At 42.3% G+C, this 18,044-nt stretch overlaps 1 protein-coding gene across 1 annotated transcript in view; it reads right to left on the minus strand.

The window, feature by feature from the left end:
• Nucleotides 1–15,859, minus strand: part of MAML3 (mastermind like transcriptional coactivator 3) — a 288,199-nt gene extending 272,340 nt beyond the window's left edge. The window contains exon 1 of the mRNA XM_058838414.1: nt 14,167–15,859. Within this exon, the coding sequence (XP_058694397.1) occupies nt 14,167–14,601 (435 nt within the window). The 5' untranslated portion in view covers nt 14,602–15,859. The remainder of the gene's footprint in view (nt 1–14,166) is intronic.
• Nucleotides 15,860–18,044: the final 2,185 nt, after the last annotated feature.

The following is an 18,044-nucleotide window of genomic DNA, read 5'->3' on the forward strand; positions in this document are numbered from 1 at the left end:
ATTTTTTCCCACAGTTTGCCAAAACTCACCTTCTTACAGGAATTAGGATAGTTCTTTATGCAAGTATTGGGTTCTGCCTGTCAGCAGTAACTTTCCAAGATGTACCCCCAAATTTGTTCTAAATATTTCTATTTGTTCTAAATACCAGTAAGATTTCCCTTCTGTCACCACAGACATCTTTCAATTTGTCTCCTTTCTTACATGTTCAGTGTCTTAAAGATGAACTAAATTGAAGTTCTAGGGCACCTTTTATATCTCATTATACAATCTTTTTATAACATAAATAAGAGTAAGAGAATGACTCCTGTTGATATTTACAGAACAACAAAAGCAACACAAAAACACAGCTGTCAATAATGAGAGAGGAAGATAAGCACGCTATTACTTAATATTACCAAAATAACACGAGACCTTCCATACAGTTGTACAGTCCCAGGTGTTATAGATACATATTATATTGTTGGCTTTTCACAAATATTAAAATGAATGTTATATGTATACGGTTAGAAAACTTTGTTATATTAATATAGTTCCTTCTATTTCTGTTATTGATGAAACTTAGAAATAGTAGTATAATATACATATATGTTGAGCTATGGCATAGTATTAAAACAAAAACTACTTTTGTTTGTATAACTCAAAGACTGGAAAAGATGGTTAGAGACCCCCCTGCATTCTTAGATTATCTTGTCCAGATGAGGACAGCAGTGACCAGAGGTCTGGGGGAGGAATTTACTGCATTTCTGTTATCAGGGAATGTAAAACTCAGTGGAGCCAAGAAGATTGATTTATTGAGAAGGGGGAAGCCAAAAACTATACAAAGAAACATCCAAAACTTAAAAGGAATGCTTGAATTATGTATAAGAATTTATGAATATGTAGTAAGATTCTGTTTTTAAGGGACAATCCTTTGTTAATAAGGTGTGCTCTCTTGGCTGAATGCAGAGACACCCGGCCGTATCTGTATACTTTACTTCATTTTTAATCTCCTAATTGTCTTTCTATTAAACTTTTAAATTCTATAAAAATTATGTGAACCTCGTTTTTCACACAGGGGAAAGGAAAGGGTCTCTGTCATGGTACAGCCTACATACTAGGTGTGAAACTGGTTGGATTTTCCCATGCCCTCCCAACAATAAGTTGCTGTTCATATCATGATATGTCCATATCATTCTTTGTTTTTACTTCAAGACCAAAGTCACATTATCCAAACTGAGCTCAGATACTTCTTAGACAGATAAAACATTGTGCCAAAAATGCATAGTCAGCTACATACGTCCTTCTGCCGCCCTCCAGACCAAAGAAGGCAACTCTGTGACACAAAGACCCTCACTGAAATACCAATATTATGAATGATTACTGACTGAGGAATGCTAACGTCTCAGTGTTATGACTGAAACATAAAATATGGCATATAAAACTTAGTTCTGTCAACTCCCCAAACAATCTAAGTCTGTAAAAGGCAGACTTTAAGATCATACAGATCATATTACAAAACACTGTGAGGAGTTCTTAATTCTTGTGGAAAAACCCAACTCTTTTTCCAAGACAGTAGTGGCCCATACAGGACTGATGAAAAACAGCACTAATTTTCAAGCTTACCTGTTTAAGAACATGCAAATCACTGCAAATATCTGAAGCACCAACTTCACACACTAAGACACAGCTAGAATTGCTTGGACAAGAAGAGGACATTACTATAACTGAGGCTTATTAAACTGTAAATCTTGCAAAAATCCTGGCTGTTTGGTGTTCATTTTGACCTCAGGGACAGAAGCTTGCTCCTTCCCTTCCCAAAATATGAAACAGTACCTCCCAAGGGAAAGGAAATCTCACGTAGCTATTGATTGTGCCTGCAGCACAATGCTGAGCAGTTCTCTCTATCCATCAGAAAACAGTATCACAATCAGCCACTAAAACACTGTGCCTAAACCACCTAAAATACTTTCCACTTGTTCCACTGGTTTGAGAAATACACCTTGCCTTCCACCTGCCACAGCAATCACTTCTAAAAACTGATTCATATTAGCAATGGACAGATGCAGAGTAGAGAAAAAAATGCATTGAAATGCAACTTAGCAAAGCTAATACATCAGAAGGAAAAAAAACCTACACCACTTACTTAACCAACTTTAGCAATGTGCAAATAGGATTTCGACATAAATTATTTAAGATACACACGTGTCCATTATTAACGTGTAAGAAGTTACCCAGGCAACGATTTTCACATGAACTGCTGGTGACTTCCAGGGAATATGCAACAGGTAACTAAGAAAAGCAAGTCTGCTGTCCAGAGTCTTACATTTGCTGATTGATTTCCATACATATTCATTAGTTGTGTCACTGGAAAGTGTTTAGAATTCCTGAAATCTTAACAAAACAAAGGCCACCACCCAGATAATGGCAGTGCAGAATATCAGCTAGCATAACACACTGTAATGCTCTGATGGACATAAGACTTGGAAAAGCAAGAAAACCAAAACAAACTAATTTGCCTGATATTTGCAGCTGATCGTAAGTATGGCCCTGTTAAGTGCCCAAATTCTGGCTACTCGAGGTGGCAAAAACTGGGCTCATTACAACTACCTGTGCTCTCACTGACTTTGTGAAGCCCAGGTACATGGGCAAAGTTCTAATCTTCAGCCTGGTTCAATAAGTCCAAAACACTCCTTTATATTTCTGTCCTTCCATTACAGCTGATGTCTGCTTAGCTCCACTCTGTCTACCCCAGTCTGGGTTCCATCCATCTTCTGTCCTACACTTTTTTCCTGTCCTCCTATCTGCTTCCTCAGGTCTCTGCATTTCTGAAGCACCACCTTCTTGTTTCTCCTTCCAATCCACAAAACCAGTCAACCAAAAACCACTCAAGAATAGAAAAAAAAAGCCCCATCTCACAAAACCCCCAACCAATCAAACCAAGGTCAAAAGGCAAGAAATATATCCTATAAAATTAACTGTTGCAAAAAATGTATATTCTAAAATTGAAAAAATAGGGATCTTGTCTAATTTAAAAAAAAATGCCTGATATCACATTAATAGAAGTTTTATACAGCTGTAGGCATTTAGTTTCTTCCCTTTACAATAGGAAAGATATTTAATCCTCAGCTTAAATACTAAACCTTGAATCATGTAAGAACTGTGTATTTGTAAACAAAAAGCACCTCTGAAAATTATGAAATATTTTATGAGTCTGTTTGTGCTATGTTCCTTACAGAGCCTGGTATATATGACTCATTCATTGTGTTTCACTTACTGGCCTCAGTTAAAAGTTACCTTTCTACATTTACAAATGGCTAAGTTTATAGATGAAGAGCTTAGAAAATCTTCTCTTAAAAAAAAAGTCATATTGTAAAAGTGGAATAAAAATGAGATACCAAGTACTTTAGACAAAATTTGTCACATATTTTACTGTTGTTTGAGACAAGCAGTACAATTTGCTCCTGCCATTATTTAGGGACAAGCTAGCCAGTCAAAACCTGCTCCCATAAACCCTTTATTTGACTTTATGATATATCTTCAGCATGCATCCAAAAGATGCTAAGATCTCTTGCTACCCACAAGAGATAAGTAACAGATTTGGGAAGTAAATAATTTTCAAACCAGAAAGAATCTCTTCTCCACTAGTAACCACTAGTGAAACTTAACATAGGGAACGGACTGCACTAGAAACACCAATATTGCTAATACTCTTATCTACCTATTGTGCTAACAGGTTGGATTCTAGCAAATGAGCTAATTCTGAAATAAAACATCTGAGAAAGCAGGACAAACAAGTAAACAAAAATCCCAAACAAAAAAATCCCACTGAACTTATTAATTGCTAACTTATAAAATGATTTTATTTCCCAGACTTGGGCTCAGATAGAGGGAAAATAAAATTACATATGAGGGTCTGTCTTGGACACAGGCCCTTGCTTCAATGTTTCCTCAAGTTCCATATGCAAGTCAAAACATCACAATGGTGATAACTTTTTATGTGGGCTTTTCATAATTACTTAACCTAGTTATTGTTCTACATGGAATTAAAATAAGCACAACACATTGAGCATCTTAAAAAAAAATATAATCATCATACTGCAAAGATAAGCAAAACTATGTTTTTCCTTCTTTTATCAAGTGACCAAGTTTATAAATTTCCAGAAGGTAATTAGCAAACAAAAAAAATATGAACACAAGCCCACCCCACCCCCTCTTTTTTTTTCCTCACAAAGGAAGGACAGTTATACTGTCCTTTGTATACTACTTGATACAAATCCATGCTGCAGCCAGCTGATGTCTTCTTTGGACTCGATTGGATTGAAAAGATATTCTCCTCACCATCCTTTACACTTTGCATCATCACGTCACCCTTAAGAGTAACTATAGCAGCATTCCTGAAGACACTTCCAGTAATGTTCTACCTGATGGTCCATAAACTGTATAAGCATTTCACTCCCAAATTAACTCCAGTAATGCACCACTACCAGGCTTTCAACTGGCAGGTTGGAAAAGACCCTCAAGGTCATTGAGTCCAACCATTAACCCAGCATAGCCAAGCCCATCACTAAACCAGGTCCTTAAGTGTCACATCTATATTTCTTAAATAGCTCAAGGAATTTTGACTCCAACACTTCCCTGGGCAGCATGATCCAATACCTGACCACCTTTTCAGCAAAGAAACTTTTCCTAATATGTAGAACTGGTTTGTCCATGGAAATGCACAGCTGTATCTCCATGCATGAATCCTGGGAATAAAACTGATGTCTTTGAAGAGCTCTAAAGGACAGCAGATGCAAAATTACAGTAGATATTTTGAATTTTTGATCAACTTGATTACAAGAGCTACTGAAGTTTAAAGCAAACTATGTAGCAAACTGCCTCCCCTTTCCTCTAGTCCATCTCTGCCAGTACAGCACCATGTACCTTCACCTTACACCTGAAAAAACCCCAGTTTTCCTCCTAGACAGCTAATTTTCCTCCTACATTAGTACCACAGGCAGACTGTAGGTGTAGGACAGCAGCCCTGAGACCACCCTGTTTCGTGGCAGCAAAACTTTAATTTGTTTCAGCTGCTTCATCTAATGACACCCCCCCCCCCCAAGGCAGTACCATGTGAAGACACCATTAAGTGGAGAAGAATATAGCCCATGCCTAACATCCCAGAAACCCTGTCTGGCTGTAAGTAAACAGACACTTTATCACAGTGGTAGGTGAAATTTTCAATGCTACTACTCAAAATTAATTTTGGTTTTTCTGTTCTACATTCATAATTCTTCCTCCCCCCTTATCCACTGCTGACATTTTCTACAGCAGAAGTATTACTGAGAAGGGCAGTAAACCTTATTGTTACAATAAAGTGGTTTTGTTTGATTGTAAATAAAATGGAGGAGAGAAAATAAGTGGGGGGGGAGGGGGGGTTGTTGTTTTGCATGATGTAGAATACATATTAAAATGGGTTAGAAAAAATAAGCTCCAGAAAAATCCTATGGGGTGAAAAAAACATAAAGTCAAATTATATCTGGTAAATTTTCAAAATTGCAGCAATCCAGCCTTCAAAGCTTTCAGTGTACAAGCTACCTGGCATAAATAAAAGGAAAAAAAAAAAAAAAAAAGAGAGACAGCACTGCAACCTCAGCATCATATCTCCACTTTTACTGGAAGGCAAAGACTGCAAGCTCAGCCCAGAAACATACAATAAAAAAGGACCTACAGATTTTTTTGACTGACCCCCATTCAGTTACAGAAATCTATAGTTTTCTGCATGAGTCCACTAAAGCCTTCAAAGCTATACTACCTGCTTTGATGACAACTAAAAATACGTATAATGAATAGCAATACATCATTAAAAAATTATTATTTAATGTCAGTAGCAGTTTTCCTTCTGCTGCCTCAGTTATGCACTGGAATGCAATCCAGAGAAATCAGAACAACAGCCACCAGCTCTGAAGACAAATAGGAACAGCAGCACAGATCACAGCTAAAATGGATCAATCAGTTTAGCAGTTCAAAGGCAACTAGTACAAGGTAAGGCAGATTTAAAGTAATTTTTTTCAGATGCTACAGAGTCTGAAATACAATATTCTGCATAAACAGAAGGAGTAAGGAATGCAACAATTTCTTTTTAGGCAAAGTGTTGATCCATCCTCCTTAATGTAAGGAATTATCTTAAATTATTAAAAAATTCCTATATTTTCCAGAATTCTTCTACAACCTCCTTGCCACAGCCACCTCCCTTCCTCCTTTAGATGAAACACAATGCAGAAGTGCCAAAACATCACAGAAGATTAGATATGAGCCAAAGAAAAGAGACAGAGAATGAGAATATAGAAAATGGGTAGGTATCAGTGATTCTTAAACTTGTTGGACTGTTACATTCCTTTTCACCATTGAAACTGATCACAAATCTTATCACTTTGATTTGGAGTACACTTTAAAAATCAGTGTGTAAGTACAGGTACTGGTTTATACACATAGGCATATTGGCTTCTTGGTTGTGATGCTGCCGGGGGTCAGAGTAAGGTTAAAAAACAATTCTCCGCTCTTTTTCAAGGTACACAATATCCAAGAACTTTCTGAATTGGCCTGAGACTGTCACAAGCATCATAAAGATGATGCAGAAAAACTACACCTTCACTGCAGCACTGAACAATTGTTCCTCCGAATCTGAAGAGCAGAAGAAAATTTGTTCTATTAAACCTGAAGTGTTACTGTATGGCACATAGTAAAAGTAATGTAGGGAGGAGACAGAAGAGTGAAGACAAGAGGAAGGGAAGATGCACAACCCCACCTTCCATCAGTGGAAGCACAACTCTACTAAGCTTCACTTGATGAGAGCTTAAAAGCCTTACACGAGAACCCTATAGAAAGTAATAAAAAAAAGAAAAGGGAAAAAAAAATCCTTGTCCTGTTGTTTCTTCCTGTTTCTGTTTATTCCCTTAGTTATTCTGAAAGTCATAATTCAAACCTCTTTCCTGTGGTTGTGAAGAACTGACAGCAAGCAAATGGCAACAGATCATCTGTGCTACCAACAGCACTGCAGCATTAGCTTTAGCACTTTAATAAACTTCTAGAAAGTGCAAAGTTCCTATGGGTGGACACACTTCTCTCAGTTCAAGTGAAGATTGAAGTATTCTTATCTCCTCACCCATTTTAATGGTGTGTGGAGGCAAACAAAATCAGTCTGAAAGAAGGAAGTCTTGAAAGAAGGCAACTCTTCCTGTAAGCACAGAATTTAGCAGCTGCAATCTTATTAACTACTGTGAGTTTAAAGACATTTTCTCTTAAGACCTATGCAACTGAGTTTCAAGTATTCAGAAAGCAAACAGGAGCAATTTGAAGTGGCTTTTGAGCTACAAACATTGGGAAACTAAAATAAGTAAGAGGGAAGCAAAAGAGCAATCAAAGTTACATGATTTTGTGATTCACCAGCTTAGGGAAACAAGGGAAATATATATCTCAGATGGTTAAGGCTCCCAAATTCTCACTGAATGTACAAGCATGCTGCTTATCTGAACAGCCTGTGAGATCCCAGACTGCAAAACTGATTACAGATTTGTAACTCCAGTTAGAGATTGTACCTCACATTTCAATTCACAAAACAACACACTTGAAGGATTCCAGTCAGCAGTTAAATGGCTGCCAGGCCTGTTCTTAAACCTCTGCTAATCCAAGCACATCTCTCACATGAATTATACATATTGGAGTAATATGCAACCAAATGTCTTATACATGCAAAAGTTTAAATAAAAATGATCCCTGATTCCTTTGCTACATACAGCTGCCCGTTTCAGTGTCTGTGCTCAGGAACAGAACTGTGCACTGACACTAGGTGTAACTTAGCTGAGGTTCAATGTATGCTACCAGGTAAGCATGTTTGAACTAAGAGGTCGCAGATGTTTATCCTGGGATAAGGGTTGAGTTTCACAAGAGGATTAAGATATTGTAAGACTGTGCTACCCACGGGAGGGACAGTCAAACAAATGATGGATCTGATCCAGCTAAAAACTAACCCAGAAGAAAAGGAATACGTGTGTCTGCCCTCCCTACCTGCTCAGTGAACCTCTGGCCGTGGCGCTACATAAGCAAGAGCTACCCTTAGCAAAGGCAGCAAACACAGCCCCCGACAAGAGGAGGAAAGAGGAGACTTCCTCAGTGTTGGCAGCTCAGGTTACACCAGCTGAAGCCATTTGTGAAGCCTTAAGCTTTAGGTCAAGTTACTGTAAATTGAGGTTAATCTAAATGCAACCAATTGTCCTAACACAATCACGTTAATTTATTTGGCGCTGCATTAACAGAACGAATTTTTTATGTGTTCCAGACAAAACTGTTCTTGCTGAACTTAATGCCTAGAATTTCACTACAGGATTTTCAACACATTTTGTTTGGTCGATCTGAAGCCGAGATTTCGCTGACTGGATACCCTATGTCAAAATACAACCTGCCCTGCTCCAGCTATGGCTTGTAATAACCCAAGCCACTGTCTTTGAAAGAGACACACTTTCCATCAGAGCATTAAAGGTCATCAGAGGCTAGCAGTGCTTGAAGTGAAGAGTCTCTTCATTCTTTTCAGTTTGCTAAACTGAAACCTATTGTGCTGACTAGCTGCTAAAGGAGGTCAGCACAAAAACTCCTTGTCCTAAAGGACAATAATCACACAGACACATCAAGCGCGAGTTGTTATGAAAAGGAGAAAACAAATGGGAGAGTCCTGTGGAGTAAGAAAGACACAGAGATCCACCCTAATAGGAAAAGGAAAATAAAAAGGGTTACACAATGACTCCTTCTATGATGCTTATGAAAGAGGAGTATTCTTGGCTGAGATTTAATTCTCTATCATCCCTGTTGTGTATTTACTACTGACTTTACCCCTGTGTGAGCAAGATCGGTCATAGCTTATTAACTGAAGAGATGCTTAATCTTACTTAGTCATCAGGCATGAGTAAGGGCTATAAGTATTTGACCTCTTGTGGAAAATAAAACAAAACAGCTAAAAATTATCTTCTTTTTTCATCTTTGCAATGCCAGAGAAATAGACTTTTCCTATAGTATGACTGATGAACTCCTAAGCACCTGTAAAGTAAGTTGAATAGCAATATTACACAAGAAGGAACACAAGACGTGCTCAGGTTTGTGAACCTATGCACAAGTATATATTAAATACAGCAAGTGTGAGCTTTAACAAACTTCTCACAAGCCTGACAACATTCTGCGATACTCAATTACATTACTGGCATTATCCATGAATCACTAAGACAAATTAAGGTGTTCCACTTTTCACTCTGGATACCTTTTTCAACAAAAATAAGAGACTCAGATCAAGGGAGAAACTACTTTTCTGTGGTGGAATATCTACTGTGGATGTTGCATGTGAGAAATCAGGCAGGGAGCACAGTGTCTGTGTGAAACTAAGTCACACGACTTTCTCACTCTAGCCTGAGAAATCACAAGGAGGAATCCAAACAGTCCTTGGTGAGAGAAAACAACCTTTGCAGGTGTTGTTTGTTGCCTTGTTTTCTCCTATGAAACAGTCAAGGGGTGGTGTTCCAAACTGTCCAGTGATGGTGATGTGTTGGTTTAATGACCAATGAGAGTCTTACCTTTTTGGACCTTCTCAGAACTGTCTATAAAAGAAGATCTGGAAGATAAAACTTACTCTGGAAAAAAACTTACTCTCTTTTGCACCAAAGCTAGAGAATCAATGTAGTTACTTTTGCTGTTCCTAATATAATGCTACAATCTATCAACAAGGAAGACATATAACCAGATTTCTGTAATTCTGGACACATCTTCTGTCCTTACACAGAGAAAGCTGAAAGGAGTGGCCTTTTTCCTTCCCTCAGGTAGAAGTGCAGTGTGATCATTAACTTCTGGAAGGTAGTGTGTTAGCCCAGAATGGGTAAAGAGCAGTACTGGAAAATACCATATATTTCCAGATGTGTTTTCTCAGATTTTAAACTAATTCTGAATTGGCATTGTATGCTTTGGCAGGGGAACAGAAAAGATTATCTAATAGGTCATTTGACTTCTGCCACTAATGTCTCTGATCTAAATAACATTTTATGTTTAGGTGTTTAAAACACACTTTCCTAAGAACCGGGTTTAGGGTTAGAAATGGACAGTAAGACAATGGCTATCAAACCCACAATAATGCTAAATTAAATTGTAAAAAGTCTCAAGGATCTTTAAAATAGGAAAAAGTAGCTCCAGCCTCTTTATAGTTCACAAGAGAGCTCAGATGCAAATAAATATGCACTAGAAAACCAATATGATAATTACACATGTCACTGGACAAAAATTGCATGGTAAGAACAACAGTCACAGGGATAAGAAACAGAGGTGATATTGCAGTTATTATTATGTATTTGGCTATTATATACTACCTATACATAATTTATTCTATATATAATGTATGTGTATACACACACCTCTGAATTCCACACAATAACATTGTGCAATGAGAAGACTCTTGCACTGCAAGAAGGAAACAAGAAAGTAGATTACCTCACAAAGAACCAAAGAACTGATATAATATGTTTATATTTCTTGGAACCAATCCAAAGATGAGCAGCAGAGTTTTGGATTAATTGCAAATTTTCCTAATACCTCCTCTGAAAGCCAGGCCGGTACAGCATTTTAATAATCCAACTCAAAATCACAGAAAACAACTTTGGTTTTTGCCAGGTTGAACTGCAGTGAGGGAGAAAGGGCCCACAGACACTTATAAACAATTTTAATCTGTACACCCCAATCTCAGCCTATATGTGAGCAAACTAGTTCTGCAACCCACTGTTCTCCTCAATAGAAGAGGTTGAAGTAGTTATAAATCCAGGTATTTCAAAATCAGCACGTGAAAACTTTCTAATAAAATGCAAATTCAGGGTAGATCAGCAACTCATGATATACAGCCAAGCCTATGCACACCCCATCTTTACAAAAGGATTCCATTGATAACTCCTTGTCAGTTGACAAAGAGTCCTAAACAGTGGAAACTGCACAGTGTCTTCCATCAACTCTGTGAGAGAGGGTGCAACAAGCATCATTTTATGAACTGCATTGCTTGTACTCTATCCAGTGAAGAAAATCCGAGTGCATGTCATTAAATAATTGTCTCCCAAATATGTTTTTTGTTTTTTACCCAGCTTGCTGAAGGGCACTTAGCATGTGTCAGTACCAGCTTCTGGGAGGGTTTGTTGTGTGACTGTCTGCCTGGATTAAGCACATCTCTCCTCCCTTCTCAACATCTCTCAGTTTGGAGGACACATACATATAGACAGACACACACACACAGATCATATTTTTCTTTCATTTGCTTTGATTAAAAACAAAATAATTAGAAAAAACATTTCTTGCTGTCCCGGTTGTGTTTGTTGTAATTTGATCCAAACAGCTTATTTTCCAAGTCATGCAGTTTAATAATATGAGGGAAAAATTTAGTAATGATTTTTGTGTGAAGAGTAAAACAGTAGCAGATCTATGACTGTTCCACTGTAAAACTCTCCACTGGAGTTTACCAGAGAATAAAGAAAGGGAGAAAACACCTAAACATAGTTAACTTTTTCCTCATGTAAAAAAAAAAGTCTAAGTTGAATTGTTTTGCTAAATAAAAATTATGATGCACATAAACAGTTAAACTTACCACACTGTTACAATTGCTAGAAATTTAGAAGTTTGGGAGTTTGCATTTGGTTTTACTGCAAAAAGTATAAATGACTCGAAGAAAATACCTTTCAAGTGCTTAAAAAAGTGTAATTTCTTGGCTTTTAAGTATTGCTTTCATGTTCCCATGGATGTTCCTCAGTGTTCTTAGACACTAGTCAAAAATCATAATTAACACTTTACAAGTGAAACAAAGCAAATTACATGTCTAGATTTTTGGCAACATTTGTGTATTTTCTTTTGAAAAATGGAAATGGGTCTTCTTTGTAATAAGGCAGTAGAATTTATGTTTCTAAGATTAAGAGCATAAGGCACATTGAGTATATTTAAACAACATGAAAATCACAGCACAGGGAGTGAGTTATGATGAATTTCATAGCAAACTACCACTTAGTTAGGCTACTTTTAGCTTTTCAAATGTCCCCATCAGAAAGACTCTAGTAACAGTGAGAGCTGAAACTGCACTTCCTCCTTCAGTTATTTTGGTTCTACAATTCTCACATTATAGGTTTGGCTTTCTGTCAATCATCAAAAAAACATCTTCAAGGGAAGACCAATGACCTGCTTATCAAAAAAATTCAGGTTTTAATGCTTCAGCACCGGGACATGGGAATAAGGGGAAAGGACAACCCATCACTAGCCTAGGCCCAAAAGCACCCCAACTGCTTTGGAGCTGGATGGGGATACAGCACACCACAACGCTGCCCTGGAGAGAAGTAATTCTGAGAATTACTCCTAAGCCTCCAGCCCATTTTCTGTGTCTTGTGAAAACGACATGAGATGTGAAAAAGGATTTGAGGACAGTTGGGCTGACAAAAAGATAGTCCCTGTTCATGGGGTTTAGGAAGTGACTCTGTTGCTGCCTCGAGAGTAGGTGTAAGCCGAGGCTAAATACTGTGGTGCCCCGTGTATTTGAAAGCCTCGGTCCTGAGGAAAGGCGCCAGTGCGAAGAGAAACACGGTTATGCCTCGCTGGTAATACCAGGAAAGCAGTAGGATGTCAGTGAGGTCGTTCTACTTCCTGTTTGCTAAGCGCACACGCACACATTCTGCCATCCCCGCCGCTTTGTACGGCTCCTGGCCGCGCTCCCCCCCGGCCCCACTCCCTCCGCACCCCCACTTCCCTGCTGGCCCGCCGGGAGATGCGCCGAGCTGCCGGGAGTTGCGCTCCCGAGGCCAGAAGGCGGGGATAGCGCTCAGCGCTGAGCTTTTGTTTGCCGCTGGCGAAGCGATCCCCACCTCCAGTCACTCCACCGTGAGGAATCGGGGCTGGGGGCAGGCAAAACACCCAGCACAGCAGCGGGAAGGGTGCTGCCCGCCGGGCTGCGCGGGGTCCCGCAGGGGGAGGAGCTGCCCGGCACTAAACCGGCACTGCGGCCGGGGCTGGGCAGGCTCGGCGCGGCCCCGGAGAAACACAAAGCTCCCTCCTCTCATGTACGGGGGGGCGAACGAGAGGAAGGACCGCCACCCCGCCGCTTTGTCACAGAGACCTCCCCCGGAGGGGGCCGGCAGCAGCTGCCGCCCTGCTGGACCCTCCCGAACGGCCGCGCCTCCCCGCACAGCGGGAGAAGGGGAGAGGGAGGGACGTGCGAAGCCTGTAAACCGCACGCTGCCATCGCACCTCCCCTCCTCCCCGCCGGTCTCCACCGCCCATTGTGCGCCCGGCAGACTGCGAGGACCCAGCTGCCCCGTGCCCGCCCCCGAGCGCTGGGCACCCCCGCCCCGGCGCGGGGACACGTCAGGACACACACGCGTGTCCCCCAGCTGCCCCGCCAGCCGCGACGAACACCACCACAACTACTGGCGGCCGCGACCGGCTATAAATAAGACTCTGCCGAGCGCAGCGCCCGGCTCTCCCCCGCACCTCCTCTTATTATTCATCATCAGTGCAGCCTGGGAGTGGGGAAACTCCGCTTCCTACTTGCCGCTACGCTCCTACCGCCTCAGCCCCCGCCCCCTTCGCCCCCTCCGCTCCTCACTAAGCTCCTTAAATCCCAAGGAAACTTTGGGAAGCGATTTAGCTCGCGCGGGCAGCCGTGCTGCTGCGCGCCGGGGCAGCCCAAGCGAGAAACCTGCCCAACTTTTCTTCCAGCCTCCAGTCCAGCCTGCGGAGTCACCTTCCTCTGTGCGGGCTTTAAGGGCGGCCAGCACCCCGCACGGAGAAACCGTGGCGAAACACACACGCATGCACACACAAAACCCTCCCCCGGTTCTCGGCAGCCCGCGGCGCACGCCTGGCACCCCTCCTTCCCCTTTGACTCCAGAGCAGTTCTACCCTTCCGCAGGCGACGAGGGGAAAAAAATAAAAATAATTAAAAAAAAATCTGTCCTCTCCCTCCACCCCAGCTCAGGATAAGTTGCGAAGCGTCCCGCCAGCTCCCGCCTGCCCGTCCCGCCAGAGACCCTGCCGCCGCCAAAGTTGAGACGAGCCCCGTTCCCCTTTGACAAGCTACGGGGCCGACCTCCAGCTCATAGTGGCGAGCGACGCGGAGTTGACAGCCACTCCTCCGCCCCCCGGCCCGCATCCCCTTACCATGATCAGCGTGTGGTTCCTCTGCTCCGCCGTGGCGGGTTCAGCATCTTGCTGCTGTTTGCTCTGGTGCTGTTGCTTGCTGCCGCCGCCGGTGCCCGTTTTCTTGGCCCTCTGCTCCAGGGTCCGCTGGTAGAGGCTCACCGTGTCCCTGCGCTCCAGCTCCAGCTGCTCCGCCTGGGCTTGCTGGTACCTGCTCTCGCAGTTGACATGGTGCCGCCGGCAGCCCTCGATGCGCTGCCTTAGCCGCTCCACCACCGTGCTGTGCTTGGGAATGCCGCCACTATTAGCGTTATTGTTACCGGGAGCGGCAGCAGGAGGGCCATGGGGAGTGCTGTTAACCCCGATACCGGCCCCGCTGAGGCTGCTGTTCAGGTTATTGTTGATGCAAATACTGCTGCCATTCGCGGCGGCAGCGGGGGCTGCAAAATCCCCCATCCTCCTCCCCGTGCACACTATTTTGGAAGAACTTTTTATCCTACACTTCACACATACAGTCTCCTCAGGGGTCGTGATGGGATACTTTTTACAGAACCGGGGAAGTGGGGGAAGGGGGCACCATCATGTATCAGGGAAACAGCTATCCCAAGAAAATGTTTCTCTTTTCACCCAGCCAATCTCCCTCGAGAAGCTCCAAAACATTTAAAGAGAGGGAAGGGGGGAGGGCAACAGACAAGATGCTAAAAGATTATCGCCAGCAAAACAACCAACACACACACACACACACACACACACCAACAAACTAAGCAGCAGCAATTCGAGTTAGCATAGCAAACTCCAGGAGATATCAGACCAGTTCCTTTCCTTCTCTTTCTTTTTTATAATCCAGTATTTCAAAACAGATTCCATGAGATTTCCGGAGATTTTGCCAAAAGCCTTCTCTCCCCATGTTTAAGGAGAAACACGCGCCCCTCCACATGCGCACACATACACACACCCGCTCACACGCACGTTCGCACACACACATACAAGCACAGGCAAACGCTGGGCACACACGGCACACTCACTCGCACTCCACGGCATCAAAAGACAGGCAAAGCCGCTTGCTTATTGTATTTTCCTTCTAGAAAAAAGTTTTGGTATTTATGCCGCACGGTGTTCGCAAAGTACTTTGGCTGCTCAGTTGCATTTCAACAGGAACCTAAATAGCAAATCCTCGTGCTGGGGGAAGTAAACACATGAACAATCCGGACCGAGCTGGAGAGGAAAAAAAAATAAAAAATAAAAAAAAGTAGCGCTCTGAAGTCTCTGCCGAACGCCGAGCTAATACAGCCTAACGCTTTGCTCTGTCGTGCTGGCTGCTGCTCCTCCTGCCACCATCACAATGATCAAATGCTCTCCTCCTCCACCTCCTCCTCCTCCATGCCAGCGGAGTGATATCAGGACAGGAGCGCTCAGTAAACACCGCAGCGGCGGCGGCGGCGGCGGCGGCGGCTCCTCTGGGCCGTGAGGCAGACCCGGGGACAAGGTGCAAAACCCGGCACGGACGTCGCCCAGCAGGAGCGGACATGGCGCTTTCCCGTAGCGCTAATGCACGCCGGCGGTGGCGGTGGCGGCGGCGTGGGGCGGACGGCGGCGAGCGGGGCCCGACACCTGCCGGCCCCGCGGCCTCTCCGCACGGCGGGGGCGGGCGGTGCCTCCCGGCCGGCACACGGGACCCGGCGGCGGCCGCTGCGCGCCGTGCCCACGCTGGGGGCTGCGGCGAGGGCAGCGCCGGGGCCGGGCTGCCAGGGCGGCGGGCGGGCGCCGGGGGGCGCAGGCGGGGGTCCGGCGGGCAGGCGGCCGCAGCCCGCGCCCGAGCGGCGTGTGCCGCCTTTCCCTTCCTTCTGTGTCAACTGTTGCATAATGAATGGGAACGGAGCGCGGAGCCGTGCGCCTCTCCGGCACGGGGCTGAACTTTCTATTTTAAACAGAAGAAACATGACACGTTGGGCAGCAACATTTTTCAAGCGAACGGTGGCTGCCTCCATATAGAGCACGGGTGATTAATGGATTAAGAATAACATCCTGGGAATCTAGTTTTAAACTATTTGGCAGACAAAGCTATTGCACCCACAATTGTCATTGATTGTTATTTTCTACCTGGCCCTATGAGAAATGCACTTCCAATTTTTTTAATATATCTACATAGAACAGAATTATCGCAGAGAGACACCCGTGTTCTCTAACATGCAGCTGACATAAAGAAAATTGGGAACTTATGTATTAGTAATGTAATCTGATTTAAACCATCTTAATTTTTGCTATTGCGGACTACCATAGGATACTATTTCTAAGATACAGTGACAAAGAGCAGTTTTTGTCTTCTTTAAGCGCTCAGCAGTATGAAATTTAAGGTTGATTTCATGCCTATTGCCACAATTCATGACTATGTTGAGATAGAACATAATAATGAACAAATAAAAATAGCAATTAGTACCTTTCCTGCGCTGGGATTAACAAACTCATCTTCCCTCCAGAAAAAAAAAAAAAAAACAAAAACAAAAAAAAAAAAAAAAACAAAACAACTTTTCTATAGTAGCAGTTTGAAAACCACAGTGAAGACACTTAAAGTTCTTCATGATCATCGATTACTACATTATCACAGAACAAGCAGGGGGAAATTGCAGCTCTGCTCAGAATTAGTGTAAGAACGCGGGGAAACTATAATCCTGAGTCAATTATAGAGATTCGTGCCTCTTAATTTGGAGATGGGGGATGTGTTGTAATCTCTCCAGTAACTATCGAATTGAATAGTTAACATTCAATGTACGAATAGAAAGAGGAGGAAAAAAGAAGAGGTGTAGGGATTTGAAGTTTTAAATAGAAGGGGCGTAGGGATTTGATTAATAATAATAATAATAATAATAATAATAATGATAATAATAATAATAATAATAATAATAATAATAATAACTTAAATGGAAAATGTAATCAGGCCAGGGAAGGAGAGGGCTGTGAAGTGCGCTTTAACTTAGAGCGAGTACTTTTTGGATTCCTCCGCAGTGCCCCCTGCAGCACGCAGCTCGTGTGCTGCAGCCTGGCTCCGCAGAGTACTGGGCAGCACTCGAGTCCAAGTAAAAAAGTTTCGTTCACCCACAGGGTCAGAAATACATGTGAAAGCAGTAGTCTTCTTAAAGACTGCTTTTTCGGTGCATTTTAAGAGAAGTCTTCTTTTCCTACGACTTTTCCTATGACTACAATTAATAGCATTTTTCAGTCTCTGAAGTCAGACAAACACACCTTAACTTCCAGTACATCACTTTGGCAGCTGTCAGTGTGGTAATTTTTTAGTGTAAGGTGTATTGCTGTAGAATTTAATTTCAGCCTATTAAAAATGTTGGAATTTTTTACCTCTCAACTATGTACCTTGGTTCTGCCAGGCTGCAGAGCCCAAGGGTGACAATTTGAATAAAAGAAGTTTTGGAGTAACCAGGGCTTAGTGTTAGAAATTTTGCAAACAAATAGATCACCAGTTTTGTGGAAATAAAATTCCAACCAACAAAGAAAGGAAGAAAGAAACAAAACACAAAACTCCCCCAACAAAACCCCTCCATCTGAATACATTCAAAATCCATTTGATTCTGATTAAAAGGTATTTTTTCATTGGCTGAGGTTAAAGCAAAGCAAAGCAAATATATATCTATTTCCCTACTCATTTTAACATCATGGTGGTGATTCTTGCATTATTCTACAATACAATCTTTTATAAGATAAGGCACTCCTTCCTATATCTAAAGACAATAAACAGAATCAGCATTTCATAAAAAAACAGCAGTTGTCCTCTGTTATTTTACAGCTGTCATCCAGCACCTAAAAGCTAACTAAAAATTTTCTTCTGATGGGAGGTTTTTCTTTTAAAGCCAAGTATTGAGTGGCAATTGTAAAATAGCATAATATTG

The sequence above is a fragment of the Poecile atricapillus genome, chromosome 4, assembly GCF_030490865.1.
Source record: "Poecile atricapillus isolate bPoeAtr1 chromosome 4, bPoeAtr1.hap1, whole genome shotgun sequence".
Classification (NCBI taxonomy): domain Eukaryota; kingdom Metazoa; phylum Chordata; class Aves; order Passeriformes; family Paridae; genus Poecile; species Poecile atricapillus.